Consider the following 24,834-nt stretch of genomic DNA (forward strand, 5'->3'; position numbering starts at 1 on the left):
ACCTTCCGCAACGGGGAGTATATTTTGTTTGAATGCAAATGGTTGTACCAGCAAGTTTCACACCCTGAGAAATTTAGAGCAGTGTGCCGGGATGGAGTGATCACGTACCCTACGTGTGAATGTACGTGCTCGGTGCCCAGGACACAGCAGGGCTGCATGAGGCAGCTTTGCTGAAATTTCCTGTCCATTGTTCCGAGGAGCCCCAGCGGTGTGTGTCAGGCTTGGTCTTCATGCTTTTTTCTCTTTCCTCTCTTCCAGACGCAGGGGTTTTTGGATGAATGGAATTGTCACAAAGGATCCCAACTCTATCAATGAAGGATCTCCACCGACCTCGTGATTTGAGCTTAATTTTTCCTGGCAATTCCCATTCTCTTGCGTTTTCTTTGCAGCTTAAGCAATGTTCTGTCTTGGAATTTGTTATGGTTTTTATGATCCTTTTGTTATGATTGTTTTTGTGATCCTTTTTTTTATGATGTATTTGCTATGATTTTTATTATCCTTTTTATGTAAATGCATTTACATTTTTTAAATGTGTTTACGTTTCGTAAATGTGTTTACATTTTGCCTATCCAAATGGTTGCATTTGCATTTTATCCAGTCTGCATTGATCTCATTGTTAGTTTCATTAACCATCATGTCCTAAAATAGGCTGGCTTTGGTGGTTTACAAAGACAAGAGTGAAATCCTGCAGGTACTTTAATTATTAGCAAGTAGAGTGTATTTGGCCTTATTCTAGCTCCTAGCTTCAACTCCATGCACTTGCCTGAAAACTACCCTAGGGTCATGGCAGAGGTGAGTGTCCTGACCGCTTGGTCATGAAGAGGAAGTTTGTGGAGTGTCCTTTATAATCACTCAGGGAAGTCTCTAGATCATAGATCTAGTTCTTACAGGCCGCATGAGCCTACCTGACATTTGCTGGAAGAGCAAGATATTGGGATGCAAGAAATGGGAATTTCTGGATAGAAATGGGGTTGACTTCTTGGTCCAGGTCTTGGATGGGCCAATCTGCACAGTGCACAGCTCTGTCTGCTGTTCACTAACAAGGAAGAACTATCTGAGGTTGTGGAAATCAATAGCAACCTTGGATGTGATGACCATGCACTCATAGATTTTGTGATTTATGGGAGAGAGAGCAAAGCAGGTAGCTGGGTAAATCATGCACTTTAGGAGAGCAGATTTTGGCTTATTTGGGAAACAGGTAGGTGGGATTGCTTGGGAGAGTGGTAGTGGAGTCCAGAAAAGCTTACAGGTCTTTGGAGGACACAATCTTCCAAGCACAAAAATATTCAATTCTGGCACTCAGGAGGAAAACCACATTTATCAGGACAGTGGCTTGACTAAGCAGGGACTTCTTGTAGATCTTTGAAGTAGAAATCAGTTCCCAGAGATTGAGGTGAAAAACAGGTTACGAGGCCAACTGTCTATGGCATTGACTTAGCCTGTATGAATAGTGCTAAGAAAGCTGAAGCTTCCCTAGAGTGACACTTGCAAGGGCTATCAAGGATCAGAAGAAGATAATCTATTACTACACTAGCATTAAAACAATAAAAATCTCACCTGTCCCTAAATGGGGTAGGTGATTTGCTGACAGCAGCCCCACATGGAGCTCAAGTACTTAATGCATCCTTTGCCTCAGTGTTTATCAACAAGATGCTGTCTTCATTTCTGTAATCCAGCCCATCCTGTCCTCTGCTCACAGATGAACGTCCAGCATTATGTGTACATCCAGGGGGGTTATGTCGCTAAAGGGCCTCAGAGGCTTGGGCACACTCACTGAGGGCTGTTTTGCTGTGGCAGTGTCCTTGGCAATGCAGTGCTGAGGGTGTAACTCTCACAGGGATAGCACCCTTAGGCCCCACAGTAAGCAAAACCATTTACGTTCTTTGAAATCCATTCTAGGTTAGTGTTGTTTGTATCTAGTGAGAGCAGCAGAAGTGAAATTAAAAAAAGGCTATGTAAGTTACCTCTTCTTCTGTGGTAACAGGTTTAAGAATTAGATTTCCAAATCGTAATTCAGGTAGTTCCTGTCTCTCAGTATTTTACCTTAGTGCACAATAGAATTCTTTCCTTCTTAAGAAAACAGGCAAAGCATAATCACTTTTGATTATATGTTTTAATAAATTAAGGTAGCATAAGTTTTGCTAATGGAATGAAAAATTAATGGCTTAATTAAAAAGACAGTATGGATTTAATAATGTTCATGGTCAGGAATGATTTTTTTTCTTTAATCTTTACTTTTTGTCTTAAAAAGCTCTTTCTCTTTTGCATGCCTATTTAGTGAAAATCAGGGTACAGAGGTTCTCTTCATATAAAATCTTATGCGTTTTTCCTCTGTGGTTTGTTGAGGTTTGGGGGCTGCCATAGAAAGGCAGTTTATGTTATAAATGTAAGTATCTCTTCTGTATCTTTCTAGTATCTTTCTCTTTCTGTTACGATGGTGGGTATTTTTGCATGCATCTCATTTTACAAAACAAACACACTTAACAACCTGACTAGTAGGTCTCTCCATCAGCCGGCATTTTATCTGACAATATTATTTTCCTTGATTTCACAGAAATAGAGATATCCATATTGCACTGTTGAAGCTGGTGTATACTCTTTCAAGAAGAGTGATATTTATGTCCATTATCAAAAGGAGGTGGAAGTCACCATCTCCCAGATGGTGGAAGCGTATCTGTTTTCAAGACAATCAGCATCAATCAAATAATCTCAAATTTATACCAAACAGTGACTGTACTTTTTTTTTTTTATAATAGTGATAAATGAGGAGAGGGTTTTGCATGTTTATAGGTAATATTTCCATCTGATAATTTGATGGAGAATTTGATCTATTCTTGATTGATATTTTGCTGGCTGGCTGACAGGTTGACTGATGCCAGCAAAGAGCTCTTTACTTTGTGATCACCTTGACTTAGTTGTTTTATGCAGGTGTACGGATGGATGCCCTATAGCACTGCAGATGCTATTGCTGTTGACGCTTGGTTGCAGATGTGGTACATTAAGATTGATATAGTTGCATTTCATTCACATTGAAATAAGGAATGTTTCTTTGGGTTTTTTTTTCTGTTCAGAACTAGAATTCCAAGTATTTTTTTAATTTTTCTCCTTTATTTTTGAGGTAGAAACATGTTCATACATGTCTAAGACCAGAAAGGAGAAGACTGAAGTTCTTACTTTAAGCTTCAGGAGGAAGCAGGTGAAATTTCTCAGCATGATCACGGGACGAACACCTCGAGGCTGTGAACTGCTGTTTACCCAGAACTCCCTTTGAAAGCAGTGGGACTGTTAGACTCACATACCATATCCACATTTAATATCATATCGCTGTGAGCATAGGAAGAGCAGAGCGATGGAAGTCTTTTTCCAGGATGGTGGAAGGTGTGCCTTCTGTATTTCCACACAAGGTGTGCCGACAGCTCCAAATCACAAAGTGAGAACATATTTTCAGATGTGTTACAAGAAGAACTGAAAAGGCACAATGTGTTTTAGTGCACTAAATGTTACTAGATGCATAACATTTACAGAAAATTAAGCTTATATTCAGCAGTAAGCAAAACCAGATTCTTCACAGGCTGTTTTTAGAACTAGAAGACAAATTACCTTTGCATTCTGGTGGTCGTGACTAGTTTCCTTGCCTACAAATTATTCTTCATCCTGAAGAAGGCTGGTTAGCCTAAAAAAGGGGAGCTCGGAGGGGATCTCATCAATATCTCTAAACACGTGAAGGGAGGGTGCAGAGAAGGCTCTTTTCGGGGGGCCAGGACAAGAGGCAATGGGCACAGACTGAAACACAAGACCCCTTGTGAAATTCAGGAAATACTTCTTTTGCCTAGGGAGGTTGTGGAGTCTCCTTCCTTGGAGATATTCAGGAGCACTCTGGACATGGTCCTGGACAGCCTGCTCCAGGTGACCCTGCCTGAGAAGGAGGGCTGATGACCTCCAGAGGTCCATTCTGTGATTTGTGAATGCTTGTGCTCAGGGACAGAACTGCGTGGGGACCTAATAGCAGCCTTCCAGTACCTGAAGGGGGCCTATAGGAATGCTGGGGAGGGACTCTTCGTCAGGGACTGTAGTGACAGGACAAGGGGTAATGGGTTAAAACTTAAACAGGGGAAGTGGGAAGTTTAAATTGGATATAAGGAGGAAATTCTTTCCTGTTAGGGTGGTGAGGCACTGGAATCGGTTGCCCAGGGAGGTTGTGAGTGCTCCATCCCTGGCAGTGTTCAAGGCCAGGTTGGACGAAGCCTTGTGTGGGATGGTTTAGTGTGAGGTGTCCCTGCCCATGGCAGGGGGGTTGGAACTAGACGATCTTGAGGTTCTTTCCAACCCTAACTATTCTATGATTCTATGATTCTATCTTTTGCCTACCTAAGTATAAAGCATGGTGCTGTGGCTTTCTCAGACAAGCATAGAATTATGATTGTGTGCGGCATTTTGACTGTTCATTTGTTAATGAACTAAACCCTATTCTGTCTCAGTCTTCTGAACAGCCTGAGTAAATTGTTTGCAGCATCCATCCTAAGTGAAAGAAGACCACCAAACTATTTGACTGATCAGTGTTTCCCAATGCCATTTTTTATTACATTATAAAATACAAGACTCTAGAGTGAAAGATCAATGGCTGTACATTTAGGTGGTGTGGTCCACTTCTTCCCTATGTTAAAGGTAACAACCAGCCATCTGGTAACAACAAAAAGGGGTTCCACTGATAACTAGATTCATAACTCTTCCTGCATTTTCCTCTAAAGAAACACGAAGTTCCTGGGAATTTTTCACGTTGTCTCTGAAAATGACCAGACAGCAGGTTTGAATGAGAATAGCCTTTGCTTATGTGACTGAAGCATTTGTAACACTTTGGCTGCTCATATTGGTTAATTGAGTACAAAAATGTCAGTCAAAGATCTGTGTAATCTATGGATTAATTTGCTGCTGAAATTTAGACAGAGATAACCAGCAGTAGAAGCAAGTTTCTGCTGGCCTCTCACTTGCTGTCTGTACTACCATAACAAAGCACTATTTCTCTTTTCAATAAGATTAATATAAAGCAACTCCTTTATTTTATTAATAACAGAAGACGTCTCTTGGGCATAAGTAAGGTTTATACATTTTGTAGATTGGCAACCAAAGCATGGGTCTGAGATATTTTGTCACGGTCACACTGTGTCATCCACACGAAGAACTGCATCAGTGTCATCACAGCCAGAACCCTGCCCTCACTGTCTTGTTTTAGAAAAGAAATCAAACTGTTCTTGAGATCCTGCATCCTGAAACTGGTATTTCTCAGTAACCTGAGTAAAGCATAACATTACCTTAATTTTCCTTAATTCTGCTTTGCATATTAAAGTATCAAATTCCTTATTGATTTCTCACATGTAAGCTCGCACCCACAAAATAAATACTGAACTGTGACACCAAACAAAGGACTGAACATTTAATTCACTGGTGGTAGGGAAACTACTCATCTGAACACTATTCTTGCAGTGAGAAAGACACACACTTGTTTACCAGAAAGTTTATGCTCACAACCAAAGAAAGTAATTCCATTGTATCTTTTTGCTAGAGGTGGGGAAAGAGGGAAGAAAAAGATGGTGGTGGTGTATTTGGCTTTTATGTTTCTTTGTTTGTTTCTAACTTCATAACTTCACAACTTCACAGGGATTTTACATTGGCTGATGTGCTGTCACTGGTGTTCTCGAGAAAACAGAGTTGCAGCTGGTATTCCCGAAATGCCTTACAACAAAAAGGAGCTGCAGTGAGGTGGCAGTGGGGCAGTGCTCTGCTCTCCTGCCAAGGCAGTAAGACTCGCTTTAAAAGTGTGAGTACTCCCAGCAACATCCCTTCAGTGCAGCAGCACAGGAGGTGCTCAAAAAAGTGTTTGCATTTGCACAACTTGGATTTCATGATGGTTTTTTTACTTGGACTTTTCAGTACAGGTGAGTTAGCTGATCACTGTTCTGTTTCTCACTGCATTATCTGTATTCATAACAATGGTTAATATTGTTCGTGTTCATACTCAAGATTTCTTCTCATTCTGTTATTAACACTGCATACAGTTTTCTTGTATTTCCACCAGGTCGCCAGCTCTGTTCTTTGTCCTACCCTGGCTATAGCCATTCATCATTAACAGCAGTGGATTTAAATCCTTATTTCAAATACTCTTCCTCACAATTTTCATTTTTTTTGGATTGACTTCCGGTCAGGTGTTATTAGAGAGACAATATCTTTTACCTCATAATGTGGCTCATGAAGACTTTATATTAGAAGCGTCAGATTTATCACTTTCTTGTTTGCTCACGTGTTATCTTCTGTGTCGTTAAAACTAAATATAATCCACAAATATACACTTAAATGGGCGCATATAAACTACAATGCATTGCAATACGCTGAAGGTGAATGAATGAGTGAGGGTGCCGCTGTGAACAGCTCTGCACTGTGGAGCACCTGATCTCCCCCATCAGTACCATATGTGACACTGAACCCTCTCACATGCAGACCAAGTGAAATCACCAATGTCAAATCTTTTTTTTTTTTTTTTTGCTTTGGCAAAAAATAATTATAAATAGAAGTTCTAATATTTTCTTCCTGCAACTCACTGGCTGAAATTCCAACCCCCAAGCGGTGCCTATTCCCCACTTTGGAGCCCATTGTTCTAAAGGACATTCAGTGTCAATTTATTTGCTCTTAAGCAGAAGGACTCCCTCCCCTCCAGGTCCCTACAAGAAAAGACCTGTCTGTGCTCACAAAGTCAGGTCAACTTTGCTATCTTCACATCACAGACAATATGTCCAGATATTTGGTTATGGGACTGCCAAAGCAGAGATTTAGCTGTTTGGAAATATACATTAGCATCCAGCAAAGGAAACAAAGGTATTTTATTTTTCCTTGCAGAGAAATCAGCCTGTATTAATACTCCACATGAATATTGAAGAGTTAAATTCCTGTCGCCGTATGCCACCGAAGGCAGCCTATTTCAGGACACGATGGTTAATAAAACTAACAAACAATGAGATCAATGCAGACTGGATAAAATGCAAATGCAACCATTTGGATAGGCAAAATGTAAACACATTTACGAAATGTAAACACATTTAAAAAATGTAAATGCATTTACATAAAAAGGATAATAAAAATCATAGCAAATACATCATAAAAAAAAGGATCACAAAAACAATCATAACAAATGGATCATAAAAACCATAACAAATTCCAAGACAGAACATTGCTTAAGCTGCAAAGAAAACGCAAGAGAATGGGAATTGCCAGGAAAAATTAAGCTCAAATCACAAGGTCGGTGGAGATCCTTCATTGATAGAGTTGGGATCCTTTGTGACAATTCCATTCATCCAAAAACCCCTGCGTCTGGAAGAGAGGAAAGAGAAAAAAGCATGAAGACCAAGCCTGACACACACCGCTGGGGCTCCTCGGAGCAATGGACAGGAAATTTCAGCAAAGCTGCCTCATGCAGCCCTGCTGTGTCCTGGGCACCGAGCACGTACATTCACACGTAGGGTACGTGATCACTCCATCCCGGCACACTGCTCTAAATTTCTCAGGGCGTGAAACTTGCTGGTACAACCATTTGCATTCAAACAAAATATACTCCCCAGTGACGAAGGTGGAGGGCCTTGACCAGCTTGATGACTGCAGTCGAATGTGGTTCGTTTCCATCAACCTCTCATTCAGTCTACAGTCCCCTGAAAAAAGTACTTTCGTTATTTGCCTGTAGACCTCATAATGGATAACTGATGCTCTGCAAATGCTGGTGCTCTGGCACGAGCCCCAGGGCCCTCTGCCAGGCAGGCTTTCCAGCTCAGGTACAGCCATCAACAGCACCACCCTTCATTGCCTGCAGCTTACAGGATGCTCTCGCACCCTGGATCACCACTTGGCATTCTCCCAGGACACCTAAAGGCTTTGCCCTTGCCTTCAGCACTGAAAATGCAATAGCAATGCACCTAAGCTCTGCCCGAAGTGGAGATGACTTACTTGCTGGCTTGCACTGGGGATATTCTAATGTCCCCTCCAAACACTCTACTCTGAATGGGGAAGAGGCTGGGTCCTCCATATAGCCTCTTTTACACCGAAATTCAATAAAGTCACCGGATCTGGAATACAGCTTGCTTCCCCTGGTCCATTTCAGCTCAATGTTGTTTCTGCCCATGTCTTCTTCAGATGCCGTACAGGCAACTTGAAAAGGCAAAAGAAGGTGTCATCATTCCATACACACTCACTAGACGCAGCATTTTTCCCCCCACAGCACATGCTTCAGCCTACCTAGGCAAACTGGGGGGCTCGTCCACTGCCCATTAGTGCAGGTGATAGTCGGAGATCCTTCCAGGACGTAGAAGTCTGGGCATTTGTATTCCAAAGTTGCACCCTCCGGGTATTCTTGCATGGGGAAGGACAGAAGGTCTCCGTTTTCAATAACCGGAGGCGAGCCACATTTCCCACCTTTCCCTGGAAGGAAATTCCCACTCAATCAGAGAGAGAGCCCTGGAAGTCAAGGGCTGCCTCTCAAAATCAGGCCTGGCCACCAACTGCTCCCAGCCCCACTCTGTGGATGTGTCCCTATCGACTGAAGCCACGCGGGTCCCTCGGCTGCCAAACTCATCTGAGCAGAGCCCAGCAAAAGGGCTTTTTCCGGGAGCACCAGATCCATTGTGTCTGTGCGCAGCAACGAGACTGAACTGGAGACGTAAAAGCCCCGGCGGCAGCTCCAGGACAGTCTCACCCGCAGGCGACTGTATGGAGAGAGAGAGAAATGACCTGTGCACGTGGGCAGCTCTGTCCAGGTGCCGTTCCGACACGCTGCGGTGGGAGCCCCGCTCATCTCAAACCCTCGCCAGCACTGGTAGCGGGCGCTCTCCCCAGGCAGGTACCTCGACTTCTTAACACCGTGAACTTTCCCGCCAGCGATTTCAGGAGGAGGTTTGCACGTCACATCTGAAACGAGACACGGCTGCAGTCACGGCTGCAGGGCTGGAGCTGCTCCCCTCTGCACCCTTGCCCCAGCTTCTGCCCGCATTCTCTGCCTCAGGTGGGTCGCAGCTCCAGGAGCTCGCTGTGGAGGCAGCGATGGAGTGGCAGAGAGCACTCTTTCTGGGGCCCTCGGCACAAGGCAGGGCCAACGAGAGCTCCCAGAAACAGCCGCTGCTTCTGTAGCTACCCCGGGCTGCACGAGAGGCCACGCCGGCCCTCCTGCGCACCCACGTCCCTCCCAGGGAGCCCTGGAATGCCTGGAAATCGCAGGGTAGCAGCAGGCTGGTGCTCTGTGGAAATCTGAGCTCCGGAGCAGTGGCAGCACTGGGTGAGCTCGTCAGCGCTGCCCAGGGACGGGTAAGCGCAGTCAGCTCCATGGGGATGTGTGGAAGCCAAGGAGCTCTTGTTCACCCCGCGCTGCCCAGACTTGGGCTGGGGCAGGAGCACAGCTCCTGACGGTTCCTTGTCACGGGAGCACTCTTCCCACCTCATGGCCCCAGCAGATCTACCACGGCTTAGATCTGAGTCTCTGCTGGGATCTGCATCCGTCAGAGCGGAGCCCTGGAGAAGAACAAGCGTTTCCCTCCCCTACGGCTTCTTCCATTCCGGTGCTCCCTGGCGGGTTTGGACAGGACAGAGGAGCCCTCATGCGTCTTTCAACAGAGGGGGGCTGAAACGGCAGCCTCTGGGGAAACAGCAGCATCGTACTGCAGAATGACAGAGCAGCGCAGCTCAGGCTCTGCTTCTCCAAGACGTTTTTGGCACTGACGAAAAGATCCCCAGTATTTCTAGAAGCATCAAGCTACAGTAAAGTGGTGCTCAAGGAAGGAACAGCAAGTACTAAGCTGTGGTACGCAAAGTGAAGTACAAAAGGTAGAGTCTTTAGTGTTTAGGGAGACTAACAGTCCCCCCTGTGCTAACGGGCGATACCAAAGCACAGATTCCTACCTCTGCAAGTTGGTGCTTGTGACCATTCTCCATTTGTACACGTGACATAATTTCCACCCATCATCTGAAAATTGCTTTCGCATTCAAAGTGCACTCTGGCACCGGGCAGATACCTCTCCTGTTGAGTGCTTGTGATGTGCGCATGCGGAATTTCAGGTGCAGCTCCACACGTAACATCTGAAAAGAGCAGTAGAGCAGCAGCAATATAAAAATCACAGGCCTTGCATTCCAGAGCATTATTGTTCCTGAAGAACAAAAACAGTTTGTGTATTATAGACCATTTTTGTACAGGAAGTAAAGTAAGATGTTATGGTCTTTATTATTCTGCACTGCTTTGCCACACAACACTATTTTTGCCTAGAGCAACTAAAAGAGAAAAGGAGTTGTAGAGATTCCCCAAATGTACTGACTGGCGCCGTACAGCATCGTGTGTTAAAGTGCTGTAGAGTTAAGTGATTTCTTTACTGTTTGAAAGTAACTTCCAGCTACCGACATGCTTAGTGATGTGAACATAAGACACATTACCCCACAAGCTGTCCCCTCCTGTGCATTCTGCATCCATCCCTCCATAATCCTCTGCCTGCTTAATTTCAGCAGAGAGAGGAACTTTAGCTACTAGCTTTTGCCCACAGAGGAAATGCTTCTTTGCTCATAGACCCTGCTTTTTGTTTGTGTTGAGCCAGAAAAAGAGGAGTTGTAGCAGCCCATCCAAAGCAAGTCACCTTGTGGCTCTACTGGCCTGACTCACCTGCATGCCCGAGTTGAAGCTATTTCAATCCACAACATGAAAGACCAAGAAGGATCACAGACTAGTTAGAAGCAGAACCTATACCTTCACAAAGGGGCAGTGCTGTCCAATTTCCCTCTCTGCAAATAATTTCAGGGGGGCCAACAATCAGGAACCCCACATCACACTGGTAGCGAATTGTTTCACCAGGCTCATAAACGTCCTTTTTTCTGCCTTCTGTTTGAGCATTGGCAACTTCTGGAACACTTCCACATGGCATTTCTGCAAAGATACAGAAAGCTGATGCTTGTGCTAATGTGATAGACATAGAATGAGTGTACAAACAGATGCTTTAGTGAGCTTTTTCTAACATCATCACAGTCATCCTCTGACAGTGGATTTCATGTAATAGGTAGCACGTGGAAGATTAAATAAATCATTCCCCTAAACAGGCATGGACTTCAGTCACTGAAAGATATAGATCCTGTTCCTAACCATGCCAGGCAAAATTTTAACAAAGAAGTCTTCTGTCCCCTACTGCACTGAAGAGGTTTCCACCACCAAAGCACCAAAGCAGCTCCTAGGCTTTAGTGTAGTAAACAGAACCTTGCATTGTGCGGATGTGCCCAGGACCCACCTGGAAGAGATATGAACTGAATATAGCTTGCATGAGAATGAGGGAAAATTTAACAGCTAAACTGAAGACAAAAGTCAGTTTTATATCCAATCTGGACTGCTCTGAAGACATCCATGAGGCTGATAAGATTCCATAGCAAAAAAAGGAGTTACTGGCACTTACTATTGAACCTCCTGTTTCAACTTATTTCTATTTCATGGCTAAATGAACTTCAAAAAAACCCAAATATTTGTTGATATTACCCAAGCATGTAGGAGCTGAAGTCCAGTTTCCCATAGAACACGTTATCTCCGATGGTCCGTCCAACTTGTATCCAGGACGAGAAGCATACTTAAGTCTGGCACCAGCCAGATAAATTGTTTTCCCTTCTTTTTTAATTTTTAAGTTTTGATTTTCCAGCCTGGGATCATCAGCACATTCTATGGGTTGTGGTGGCAAACAGGGGCTTTCTAAAACATATATGTAGAACATACATGAATAAATGTAAGACAATATCCTCATGGCATGTGCTGTCTTAAATGTCAAAGACAAAGAAATAATCCAAACTTAAATTAATTGGCTTGAAAGGAAGATGAAAAAATAGATAACACACACAGAGCAAAACTTCTCTCTCCCTTCTATGTGGGGTTTGTCTCTTTTCCTTTCTACCAAATTACAGCCATTTCCAGTTGTTCAAAGCAAAGAGATACAGTTACAGCTTAGCATGAAGAATGGGGAACATTTCATAGGCAGAGAAATAGAAGAGACATTATCTTGTTTGGGGACACTGAAGGTGAGTTTCTAGAATGATAGCTATTAAGTTTTTCCGCCATTAATAAAGTTATAACAATGTCCTGTGCAGTTTTGTGATGACATGAAAATCAAAATCAAAAAGAGAAATGATGAAGTATTAGAATGTATTTCCTGATACATACAATGGATTAAGTTTCTGTGAAGCTCAAAAAACTGAAAGAGAAATCTCAACTCCAAACCAAAGATTGATGCTACTATAACTAAATAACAGATACTACTGATATTTTCAACATGACACTATTAAAGGCTGCTAGTCAAAACTGTGCCAACCCATTCTGCATCATACTAAACAAACAAACACACAGCTCTTGAGGGTCTGCCTGAAAGTTGCATTTCCCACCTCAGATAGATAAGTCTGCGTACATGAAAAGATTTACTCTCCAGCAGTTGGTTAACTGCACTTTCTTTAGCAACTTCGTTCTATTGCTTTTCTGCAGTTACCTGTTCATGATAATATTAACATAAACACTACCATTCAGCTGTTAATGACGACGGTAAATGCATAACACAGAAATTCATAACAAAATAAATAGGAAAAAGAATCCACTACTGACCCACACAGTGAGGTGGTGATTGCCATTTCCCTTCTATACATGTTATTTCATTCACGCCAATGAGCTGGAAACTCTTCAGACACGAAAAAGATATTTTACTCCCATTCCTGTAGTTTCTTCCAACTGTTGTCTGTTGAGCATGAGGCACCTGAGGTGGAGGTGGGCATGCGCTTTCCTCAGCTAAGGACACATACTCGTGTTATAACAAAACATAAGATAAAGTGGAACAGTTCAATGCAGATTACAAGACAAGCAATCAGGAAAACACTGGCAGCAGATAATTCTTCAGTAGTTATCTCAAGCTTATTCAACATCAATCATGATCATTTCGTTCTGCTTCAGAAATGCCAGAACTGCCTTTGGATGCGTATGTGCTTCCAACTTAGAGAAGACCATTGCCTACATCGGTTGATGCTGGAGCTTTTTGTAGTCCTTCCTTTCCTTTACAAACAGCTGCACACTCTTGTGTGCTTTCCCTGTTCCTCTCTATGGTGAGCTACTTTAGGAAACCTGGACCAGCTCTGGAGGTTCTTGTTTTGTTTTGTTTCACTTTGTGGGCTTTTTTTTTTTTTTCTTCAGACTCATCTGGTAACAGAGCTAAATAAGAATCACAAACAGAAACAAAGAAATAAACTTCAATTTTGCCACTCAAGGAACAGAGGGCTGCTCCTACCAAAGGAGAGAAAAAGGGAGGGAAGGCAGTAGATCTCAGAAGGAGATCTGGAGGGAGACCTCTAGCACTTCGTTTGTTGCTTCTAGTGGCTCCAGAAAACAGAGAAGATAGGGACACTTGTTTTTGAAATGGAATGCTCCCTTGAGTGACTGCCCCTCTGTCTACTTCTCCCACTTCCATGCATCATTTCCCGTGAATCTGGCATAATCAAAGCAGGCAGTGAGGCGATGATTGCTTCACAGTCATGCCTTCTACAGGCAATATTCTGCTATACAGGGAAAACAAAGAAGGAAATTGAAAAAAAAAAAAAAAAGCAAACTCAGGACTAGAAAAGCTTTGAGTGTTTCCAGGAAATAAAGGAACTTTGGCCTGAGCTTCAGCTATGCGCTACTCTCATTTGCGCCACAGTACAGACCCTTTGAAGAACTGAGCTTTAAAGAACTGAGCTTAAATTTGCCATTGCGTCTTTCCTCACATCAGAAGTGGCAGTGCCAACTGTTCCATTGTCAGAGTACACATGATTAAGTCAGGCTCACTAAAGCCGTGCATCTCTAAACCCAGTTAGCTGTTTAAGTGATTGCTGTAATTATTCATTACTATCCCTTAGCATATTACTGAGTAAGCATACGTACAAGCTTATATGTAAGCATTCCTATTTCAGACTGGTGACACAGCAATGCTAAGAAGGCTTAATAATAAGCATTTATCATTCCTCCATAAAAAGAAGAAAATGCATGCAAATCTAAACCCATACCTGTACATTCAATCTCTGGTAACCATCTTCCAGACACGCAGGCTGCATTTTTAATCTTTCTGTCACCTGTTGTACATGTGTAACGTATAACTCCAGGGAACCCAGCCTCCTTTTTTGACTTGCGAAGCTCAACACCCATTGGAAGAACACACTGAGGGGATGGATCTGGAAAAAAATCAACAAAAAGAGTGAAAACACCGAAACATACACATGCATTCTGTGATGAAGAGGTCATCAGTTTCCTAATGCATGTCCATGTGAAAGAGTTACGTTTTTTACTGTACTGTGAAGTAACCCCTAAGATTCCTAGATTACAGTAACAGAATGATTGCTTGCTCCAGATATCTAAAGATGAGGCTGCTCCACCTCACAAAGCATTTGTTTTTATGCTGGCAGTTTCCCTTTTGTTGGGTGCAGTAAACAATACAAAACCTAGTAATCCTTTTCTTCCCTAAGACTATAAAACAAGAGTAAGATGAGCAAGAAGCAGCTTGTAGAAGCAGGAGCATAAAGGAAGTACTGCTCCACATTGTATATGTATCAGGTGTCAATCTCCTGTGGAAATGTAGCTGTGTAACTGTAGGTTACCCTGCTCTTGTGGGGGGGTTGGACTAGATGATCTTTTGAGGTCCCTTCCAACCCTTGGGATTCTGTGATTCTGTGTTTCATGCCCTCTACCGATGATTCTGAGAGTCAGAACACAAGCTGATTGTGAAAGCTCATCAGACCGTGTTTTGTGCCTGATTCAAACCTCAGCGTAATTGTAAATAAAGGCACAGCGTTCTCAAATCACTGATGAATATAAAATGACTTCAAAAGAAAGGAGGAACCAAGAATTGAATATATGTGTTCTGTTAAAGAAAGACAAGCAATTGGCTGGAGTGATTTTTCACAGACAAGAGTTATTCTTGTCCAGTATTGCTTTTTTCTTAAATTACTAACTCCAATGTAATTTTTTCCTTTTTGTCAGGAAAAGGCATTATTTTCATCCAACTTACGCACTGCAAAACTAAATGGAAAGATGCAAAAAAAGAGAAAACTACTGATCAGAAAACAACTAATCCACATAAAAATGGTTCTAATTTTGGTTCTAATTTGGTTCTAATTAAAAAGGACTAATCCACATAAAAGCCTAGCACACTTTGGTTACTAATGTAATTTTTACTTCCCAGTAGGGTTTCAAAAATCAAAGTAGTACAAAGAGACATGAAACTACAAGTAATCAATGCAGCAGGCATGCTACTTTATTGCAGGTATGTCCCAAGGCTTCTGAAAGGTTTTTACTAGGGAGGAACACTGGAAAATGGGTAAAAGCCACCATACACAAACGATGTACACCTGTACGCCTATACTTGATTTTACCCACTACGCAAGAGTCCATTCCCTTCACCAAACCTACTCAGAGTGCTTACAGAGTTGTAGGTGTGGAGTCTTTCCAGGATGAAGGACTTACTTGAGATGCATGGATCTATAGTAGCCTTGGCTGTGTGCTGATAGCTGAAATCCTTGAACTTTTAAATAGATTTATGTTTCACTCAGATCTGAAATATTACAGAAATAGTATGTATGGATGCAGCATACCAACACAAAGCGGTAAAGGCTTCCATTCCCCATTAAGACATTTTATTTTCATTTCCTCAGAATTGCCAGTGCCTTCTTTACATCCACACATTACTTCATCACCATGGGAAAACTGCGGCTGGTCTTCCTGATGAAGAACAACATTCGGAATAGAGGAAGGAGATCCACATGGCATTTTGTCTTCTGTTGAAAACAGCAGAAGTATTCCACAATAATACTGGAGTCATATATGAATACTGAAAGAACTTAAATAAAAATATTTCCATTTCGTGAGGCAAACCTACTCCCATTAATTGTAACAGTGGCTGGAGTATGTGTATCCTTTAGTCAGTGTACTAAATCCATCTCCTGTTTTTTCCCTTCCTTTTCCATCACTGTGGTAACTCCACAGCATGCTCCACAACTACTTTCAGCTAACAGTAATTTCCCCAATCTGTTTTTCATTGGTATGTAAACCCTAAAGTGTAAGAAAACCTTCAGTTAATCCAGCTCACGTGGATCCCTGAGTGGGATCAATCCAGCTCACGTGGATCTAATCAGTCAAAATTATACTTGATTATCCAACTAGACATTTGTAATGTGCACCTGCAGTTAGTACTATCACAAGAAGTGAAAACCACTGTATCATCACTTAGAGGGCTGCAGCGCTGTCATCTCTGTGTGACAACAGGAAGTTTCCTGCTTTGGGCTGTCAGTGTTGCAGAGGTAGTGACAGCACACATAAGGGCAGCAAGTGAGTATTGGGGTTTTTTGAACAGGAAAAAGGTGCAAAAGGGGAATCAGGGCATATGACTGCTCTGGATGTGGGAGAGGGAAGACACATGATAAACTCAAACACTGAATCTGAACAACCCTGCACTCAAGTTTGGACCACTCTTCTTTCAAGCTTCTGCTAAGCGCTGAACAGTTTTAATCCATCAGCGTTGCTCATGGAAGACGCGTCACAATGTATATGTATAGGGACAGAGTACACCAGTCTATAAAACCTGCACCTTTTATTGGTTGTGCTGTTAGATCATCCTGCGCCATAAGAATGCCTTGAATTACTTTCTGTATTTACAGATTTTCGGCTTGAATATTCCGTTCTACTTTAACTCTGAGATGCTGTCTGAGCAAACAAGTAGTAGTTTTGCATAAGCAGTTTTTCAGCTCCTGTCACTGACATTTGTACCCTCAGGTTTGATGTATGCTACCTAATGACATCACAGAAATTGGGTACTTTCTTCCAGAAAAAGGAGTAAATAAGAGAAAGTGTGCATATAACAATTGCAATTTTATACTATAAATTCCTTGCATTACGTAGATATTCTGTACTATTTATATATTTATAATTATTCTTTCATATTATGTATTTATTTTCTTCTTATAATCACAACAATTATTTTATTGGACTTCTAAGATTTCAACTGTATTACTAATAAGGTTTTCGCTTTACCAGACAGTGTGTATTTACTTTTCAGCCATGATAATGATTTTGAACACAATGTATTATACCAGCAAATATGTAATTTTAGTTGTGAAAATATCTGTGAAGTATTAGCCTACAGTGAATTACAGACTTCTCACAAGTATGAGTTATATAGATTACCAATGCAAGAGGGAGGAGATGACCACTCTCCGTCAACACATTCTATTTCATTTGATCCAACCAATTTCAGTTCACTGTTGCATTGATATGTCTTTCTGTCCCCATGATGAGACCGTTTCACAGAGGCATCAGCAATACTTCCATTGGTAATCTCAGGTGGAGGCCCACAGCCTTTGGCGTTCACTGAAATCAAGAGATCAAATCTATGCTCTAACATATACTAACTCATTGTTTTTAGCACAGTTTTATGTTAAGTGCAACATAAAATAGATTGAACTCGTAGTTTAAAGTTAAGAAAAATCAGTAGAAGAGGTTAAACAAGTCACTGGCTTATGCCTTTGAATATCTGGATTTGTGCTGGGCTGGAGATCACAAACAGATAAGCATCATCCTGGCTCACTCTACTCTCTTATTTCCATGTACTGTCAATTGCCTGCTATGATAAAAGAAGTGGTTGATAAAACCAACCCAGTTTTTTAATAATAACTAGCTCTGTGTCATCTCCAAAACAGCTTTTTTTCCTTCAGTGTCATGTGATCAGAAAAAGGTACAGAAGGTACCAACATTTAGGCAGTGGCATAATGTAGCACATTTAGGATACAGTAAGAGAGTATATTACTCAGACTAATCACACCTGGCTGCCACATTGCACATTATTTATGCTTTTTAGAAAAATTAGTAATTTTTCACACATAATTCAATAACCTGAGCAGAATTTTGCACAATTCATTTACCAGCTCACTTTCAGTTCTTGCCAAACTTCAGTTGGTGTAACTAAAGCTAACCGAAAGTTCAGCATCGAAAGTTCAACTGTTCAGAATCTTTCACATAAAACAGCGAAACACATGAAATGATACAAAGTTCCTGCCCTTTTAGAGACAAAGGTGGGATAATTGCTCCTGGGAGCAAGACTGGTTTATAGACGGTGTCCACAGAAGACTTTAGGACCCAAGCATTTTCATCTATTTCCTACCAAAGTTAACAGAAGAATTACCTTTACACACAGGTGGTGATGGAAACCATCCAAAGTAATAGCACTGAGTAGAGGCAGGTCCCACTCTCACATAATTGTTTGTACAGGTAAATTTCACAACATCTCCGTTGCGGTATTTACCCTTCTTGGGAGAAAAGTCTCCATTGGGCAATGTCAGCATTTCACATTCGATTGCTACAAAGACAAAATATTTTAACATATAATGTGCACCTTACAAAAAAATAGACAAAATGCTACTGATTAGAACAGAACAAACAAAAAATAATCTTTAAGAAGAAAGTTTCACAAAATATATAGAGAACAAATACAACAATATTCACCAAGACACCGGGGCTCTGGATTCCATTCACCATTTATGCCACACCTTGTGGTACCAGTTGGCATATTATTTGCAGGCTGATATCCCTCCCAACATGCATACTCAATTGTATCTTCAGGCATGAACACAGTTTTATCTGCGTGGTAGTTCAAAATGTCCACATGAGGTGCTTTACATGACTCTGTAGAATAAAACAAAAGTTAGCGCATTTTGTGATCCAGAAACACCGTCCTTTGGAAGCACCATTTCTGTAGGTGCTTTAGCGTGTGCTAGCCTACCGAACTACTTGGTATATTTGAAACATTAGAAGTTCTGCATTGTCAAAATATGAATGTAGAGTATTGTATATAGCATATTGATGGATCAATTGCATTAACTTTCAGAAATACGTGTGTAGAAGTAATATCTTGCATAAATAGTTCCTCCTTAGATTCAGTCCCTTTACTACATATTTTCATTATGATTGATTGGTGTCATAGCAAATAGTTTGTACTCCTGTTTCCCACCATCATTTGTGAGCAGGGTAGGAAAAGAAGTCACAAAATCCTAGGTAAAGGCAACCTGAAATAAAAGGACAAGATATCAGCTAAAGCTGGTCAGTATTACAAGCTTTGGTATGATAACACAGGGAGATTAAGTCTCATCTTTCCTACCCATGTTCAGGAGAGGAAGAAGACCTGAAGAGGAGAAAGGCAACACCAGCATGGAAGCCTATTCAGGTAATTACTTTTTCAGGTAAAAGCACTCGGGTGTTTTTCACAAATGGATTTTTTGACACCAGGGCACCCATATATATAGTGCTTTTTATGCACAGTGATAACATATTTCCAAATAATGAACCCCATTTTTCTCTAGTCCGGTCACACTTGAAGAAAGTTTATGGAAGAATCCCTTGGTTCACAGGCATTTCTTCATAAATCTTCCATCTGTGCAACGTGGGAGAACTGGGAGTAAATTTCGGCATATGTACCTTGTATCAGGTAAGAATCACTGGTGAGGTCAGTGATTGCCACCTACTTCATGCTACAGAGGTGCGAAAAGACAGCTCACCTAGAAGACAGTAGATATTTTCCTGCCTTTCTTGTTCTCTTTATGTATTCTCACTTTACTTCCTGAAGCCCCAGAAAAGTCAATCTCTGGAGCACCAGTCGCTGGTTTGAGTCTCCCTCTGCCTAGCGAAAATTGTCTCTAGATGACAAAAGGCTGTGCACATCACGTCTGTGCCTGTGACGGTGACAGGGAGCTCTGAAGACTTTACACTACTCACTGCTGCACTTGGGAGCTGGCGTCCAGCCATTCTCTCGACACTCTGTGGCTCCTGTTTCTCGTAATTCTGGAGTTACAAAGCCAGTGCGACAGCGGTAGTTGACCTTCTCCCGTATATTAAATACTCTCTTTTGCGAGGAGAAATAGCCATTGTCAAAATAGGTGGTCTGGCATTTTTCTGAAAGAGACAGACAGACAGACTTTGCTGTGAGGGTGGTGAGGCACTGGAACAGGTTGCCTAAGGAAGTTGTGAATGCCCCAACCGTGGCAGTGTTCAAGGTCAGGTTGGACAGGGCCCGGTCTTGTATTCTGAAAGAAAACTTCCATAGTATGCCGAATTCCTTACTGATAAACCATTTGTGAAGGAGTTTCTTCGTTTTCAGAAATCAACACCACAACAAATAGCAATATTTGGCACTAGAGAGTCAAGTAATTCAAGATAGGAAAAAAACCACTTTGAGGAACACTTGAGGATATATTTCACTGCGAGGAGCAGAGTTAATGACACTTTAGTGCAAGAGCTGCAAAAGTTTAAACTCCACATCAGTTTTGGGGGGGTGTTATATCAGTGATACCCACAATAGCCTAGGAATCATAAGATTTTATTTTGCTGGCTCGTTGCTATCTCAAGATCTCAGTGGGAGGCAGCATGAAACATTCTGTAGTCGGTGCCTCTTTTAGGGTGGAATTTTTTACTAAAAAAATATTTTCATAGCTCAAGAGAAGTCAAGTTGAATATTCTTTCTATGAAACCATTATCTGAAGTATTTAAAGCCACTGTGAGACATTCTAGCAATTTCAGGCTCGGCGCAAGTTAGGAACAAAAGCTGGAGTTTGGAGAAGTAACCTTCCTATTTCCCCACCCTTCCAGTATGGTGCTGACTAGCAAGGAAGCAAGAGAACCAAGGATCAGGTGGCACGGTGGGAGGCTGAAAGGAGGCACATTATACACAAGTTAGGCAAGGGGAGTGATAACTCTGTATTATATTACCGTGTTAGAACAAGATTTCACTACTGAAGACAAAAAGACTATGGCTGCCGTCCCAGAGCTTACAGAGACCTGAATGAGGCACATGTGGATGTTTTACAGGGTTACACTGCGCACATAGCGTGCGACCTCAGCTGCATGCAGGGACTGAGAGCTGCACGAGACAGTTGAGAGAATCACAGCATTGCATTCCAGTTGTAGAGCACCTAGACTTAGAACAGTGATGGATTAATGTAGGTGATGTGATGATAGATTTACTGGCTTCAGCTAGAAACAGCAACAAAATACAAGGACACTCACTTTTACGGATACATCTTGGACGAGGTGACCAGTCACCCTTCGTGCATGTGACTTCCCCATCTTCATGTTCAGCCTGATAGTCATCATTGCAGATATATTTAACTCTTTCACCTTCCTTGTGAATGTTTTGGCTACTTGAGAAATAACCATTTTCCAGGCTCCTGACTTGACATGTTTCTAAAGAAGGAAGGTAAGCACCTTTAACTACAGTACATCTGACAGCAAGAAGCCAGGTAAATTAATTCTTAGGAACACAGCGAAAAACAGGCACCCTTCTGTAGCCTTCAACGCCAGAAGACATTCACAGTAAAACTGGAATGAAAGCATGTTTTGCTGCACTGCCTTAAGACTGATGAATCACATCAACAGGACTGCAAGTCACTACATAAGGTGCTATGAAGTGGTCTATTAAGCAATATTGCTTACCTAGTTGCTCATAAGCAAGCTCAGCTAACTTCAGTGTATCTAGAGTCATGTACATGAGCTCTGGATAGTCGGCTCTGGTTGAAAATGCTGATGTCTGCCCTGAGTGATTTTCAGCACAAAAAAGATGGCTGAAGCAATACTATAGCTATACTACTAATACTATTGCAGTCTGGGTGCAGTTCCAGGGGTCAACTAAAGCAGTTCTACTTTAATAAACTATTCTTTGTTCCATCTTGTGCTCCATCGGCACAATTTCTGATGCACGGACCTTTGATAACCATGACAGAATTGAGCATATAATGGAAATGCACTTACTGAGGCATTTTGGCTCTGGAGACCAGCCTCTTTCAGAACAGACCATCCGAACCCAGTATCTTCCACTCGGAGTTGAATAACCAGTATTGCAGTGGTAATCAGCGTGCTGCCCAAAACTCATTGGAAAGTAATAGCTTTTGTAGTACTCCAGCGAGTCAGATAACCTGCCATTTTCTATAGCAGGGTAGTCACACGGTTTCTCTTGAAATAGAATTTAACAGCAACAGTATCAACGCATGCACGACAAAATGCTCAAGGCACAATTCAGATTCATCATCATCAACTGAGTGTTTTCTGAAACTGACAGACACAGGACTGCACAACTTGGCAGACCGTAAGGAGCACAGGAATAATCACATTCTGCTTCTGGTGTCTTTGTCGGTGCTTATGCCTGTGTTGCTTCCCTCCAGCTCCAATGGAACCAACAGAAATCCAGCTAATTCATGAGACTAAGTACTTATTCTATATGGTGAGATGACACTGTTTTTGTAGAGTGTCTCAACTAAATTTACTATACTGACCATGATGGCAGCCCAGACAGCTAGCTCACATATACACACTGAACAGTGGATTCTTGAAATTGAGATGACTCCTGTCAACACTTTAATTTGTACCTTTGGGGATCCTGCACCAAAAGTTCTTCCTAGCTTTTCTCATTTTTATTTCAAAACTGTAGTGTTTTTCTTTTGTTGTCTCATTTCCTCAAAAGAACTGACCTTTTTTGGGGACAAGTCAAGGATAGAAGGGGAGATTCCCAGAAGGTTTCATTCAAGTTTACAAGGGTGCCCTACTTGGGTATGGCAAGTAGTTTCTTCCCGAAGCCAAAGCCTTCATGCTGGGGCACGGGAGATCACCCACTGGACAGACCATTCAATAATGAGTGGTCTCAGAATGACACCTGAGTTTTAGAACCCACATACATATAGAGAAAAGTTTAATACAGATACTAACTGCAATTTTTTGGGAGTAATTCAAATAATCTTATCTAAAGGCTCATTCCCAAGACAGATTTCAGAGGGGTTTCTTTCACATTCTAAGTTTTCCTCTTATTTTTAGGGACCATAGATCAATGAGTGACAGCTCACTAATTATCAAATTACTTCCTGATTTAGTTATTTAGTCATTAATACTGTGCCTACTGGGCAAAACTATCATTGTAGTTAAGGGAAGTTTAAGCCAAGAAAAAACATCATCAACAATCACGAATATCATGCTTTGTTATTTGACAGGCTATAATAGGTAGAACAAAACCGATTGCTCATAATATACCAACACACAACAGCAAGTAAAAGTCTAAAACTTTGATAACTGTGATGAATGATACCTTTCAAACATTATCTATGTTCTGTTTTGGTTTGGATGCTTTAACACTCACTATGTTCTCTTACCTTGACTGGCATGCTACTCCTCAGGTGGGCAGTAAACCTTCCTGACAGGAAGCTGACTATAGCACATCTTAACACATACTTTACAAATACAGTAATAGGTACTACCTGTGCTTATAACATAGTGTAAATGTAGATTTTGCCATTGTTTCTGCAGCTGGTTTTTCCACCACCAGATGAAGCTTTACATCACAAAGAAGCACAATGAATAAGCAGCTCGTTTCTCATGCTTCTTCAGTTTTTCTCTTGACCTCCTTTTTACTGAAGTATTTCCAGCAATGCTACACACTGAGTCTTTGTTCATGAGAGCTACTTACGGACGCAGCCTGGATCAGGCACCCAGCCGTTCTTGGTGCATTCAGCTGTTCTTCTGCCAGTCAATGTTTTAAAATGATATCCAGGATTACACTGTATTGTGATTGTATCACCTTCTTTGTAGTTGTCTCCTTGAGGTCTAAAGTCCCCATTTGGAATTCTTGGGGGAGAGCATGTAATTTCTAAATAAAAAGAGAAAAAATGGTGGCTAATTTGAAGAACATGTTTATACTTACTGCGTAAGTTCTTATTTGCATAGTATATTGACCATAACTGCATAAAATTGTCAAAAAGATGTTTCTTAAGGCAAAAAAAGGTTACATTTCTCTCCCACTCTTAGAAATGTACAGTGCTGTAACAGGAGAGTGGCAGCTGTTACCGATGTCGTGCTAATTAGAAGATTAAAACTTAACTGCAAAGAGAATGGTTCGAGCAAGAACTAGAAGTGATCAAACTGAATTTGACTCATCTTATCCAGGAGGTCATTCCACAGCTGGAGCTCAAAATGATCTATGCTGGGCTCACTCACAGCTCTCCAGGGCTGGTTAATGAACACTGTTCCAGAGGAGGGCAGGTTCATTGACAGGATGTAAATGGAGAAATAACTGTACTTCTAAACTAGGAACTCATCCTTCAAAGGGTGTCTGATTAAGATTAGGGTCTTGCACTGACAGTGGAAGTATTTTGACAACTAAGAAAGGATGGGAATGCTATTGCAAAAAACCCATGGTATCTTTATTCTTGCAGAAGCTAAGAAAGCATATTATTTATAAGCCAGAGCTTCAAAAATTCCACTAACACACTCAGGGCTGGGAAGGAATGACTATAAAGTAACTACAGGTTGGTCTTGCTGTGGAGCGAAGGTGAGTGAATCAGCTGTATGCATGTACTGCTGAATCATCTAGGTTCAGCGGTAAGTCCGGGAGGATCCAGAACCACTGTCCGAATGTCCCACGTATCTTTGCCCAGTGTATCGGTGCCTGGGAGACTGTTTTATTTGTCACTTCCCAAGAGCAGCATGTTGTTAAATTGTAGGCAGTGCATATTAATTAATATAATTGCTAATCTTGATGCAGAAAGGTCAAGAACTGAGTAGGCACTATGACTACTTTATATTTCTAAAGGAGTCTTTCTGGAAGAGGTCCCAGGAAGGTGGGTGGCACACAACAGCCTACAGCGTTGCCCTGTTGCCAACATTTTTTTCTCCGGTTTCAAGCGTTTGGCAATTCCTTGAAGAGAACTCAAGCCACAACTGATTTCCACCAGATTTACATCAAATTGTTTCAACTGGGA

The 24,834-nt window shown here is 41.7% G+C and overlaps 1 protein-coding gene and 1 long non-coding RNA gene across 6 annotated transcripts in view; one reads left to right on the forward strand and one right to left on the reverse strand.

Annotated features, from left to right (window-relative positions):
- Positions 1 to 8: 8 nt before the first annotated feature.
- On the forward strand, positions 9 to 3,612 carry LOC136012279 (uncharacterized). Its single transcript, XR_010611655.1, has 2 exons — positions 9 to 121; positions 259 to 3,612. It is a non-coding gene; the product is annotated as an uncharacterized LOC136012279 (long non-coding RNA).
- A 3,241-nt stretch (positions 3,613 to 6,853) lies between these two features.
- Positions 6,854 to 24,834, reverse strand: part of CFH (complement factor H) — a 31,019-nt gene continuing 13,038 nt past the window's right edge. For all 5 annotated transcript variants that reach the window (XM_065675323.1, XM_065675322.1, XM_065675321.1 and 2 more), the window contains 18 exons: positions 23,544 to 23,723; positions 21,842 to 22,042; positions 21,101 to 21,277; positions 19,814 to 19,990; positions 18,548 to 18,727; positions 18,228 to 18,401; positions 17,234 to 17,416; positions 15,646 to 15,828; positions 14,065 to 14,229; positions 12,638 to 12,817; positions 11,534 to 11,740; positions 10,760 to 10,936; positions 9,928 to 10,104; positions 8,767 to 8,943; positions 8,275 to 8,457; positions 7,987 to 8,187; positions 7,497 to 7,694; positions 6,854 to 7,359 (listed from right to left, as the gene is read on the reverse strand). In XM_065675323.1, coding sequence (XP_065531395.1) covers positions 7,340 to 7,359; positions 7,497 to 7,694; positions 7,987 to 8,187; positions 8,275 to 8,457; positions 8,767 to 8,943; positions 9,928 to 10,104; positions 10,760 to 10,936; positions 11,534 to 11,740; positions 12,638 to 12,817; positions 14,065 to 14,229; positions 15,646 to 15,828; positions 17,234 to 17,416; positions 18,228 to 18,401; positions 18,548 to 18,727; positions 19,814 to 19,990; positions 21,101 to 21,277; positions 21,842 to 22,042; positions 23,544 to 23,723 — 3,140 coding nt within the window. In that variant the 3' untranslated portion in view covers positions 6,854 to 7,339. The remainder of the gene's footprint in view (positions 7,360 to 7,496; positions 7,695 to 7,986; positions 8,188 to 8,274; positions 8,458 to 8,766; positions 8,944 to 9,927; positions 10,105 to 10,759; positions 10,937 to 11,533; positions 11,741 to 12,637; positions 12,818 to 14,064; positions 14,230 to 15,645; positions 15,829 to 17,233; positions 17,417 to 18,227; positions 18,402 to 18,547; positions 18,728 to 19,813; positions 19,991 to 21,100; positions 21,278 to 21,841; positions 22,043 to 23,543; positions 23,724 to 24,834) is intronic.

This window comes from Lathamus discolor, chromosome 3, assembly GCF_037157495.1.
Source record: "Lathamus discolor isolate bLatDis1 chromosome 3, bLatDis1.hap1, whole genome shotgun sequence".
NCBI lineage: Eukaryota > Metazoa > Chordata > Aves > Psittaciformes > Psittacidae > Lathamus > Lathamus discolor.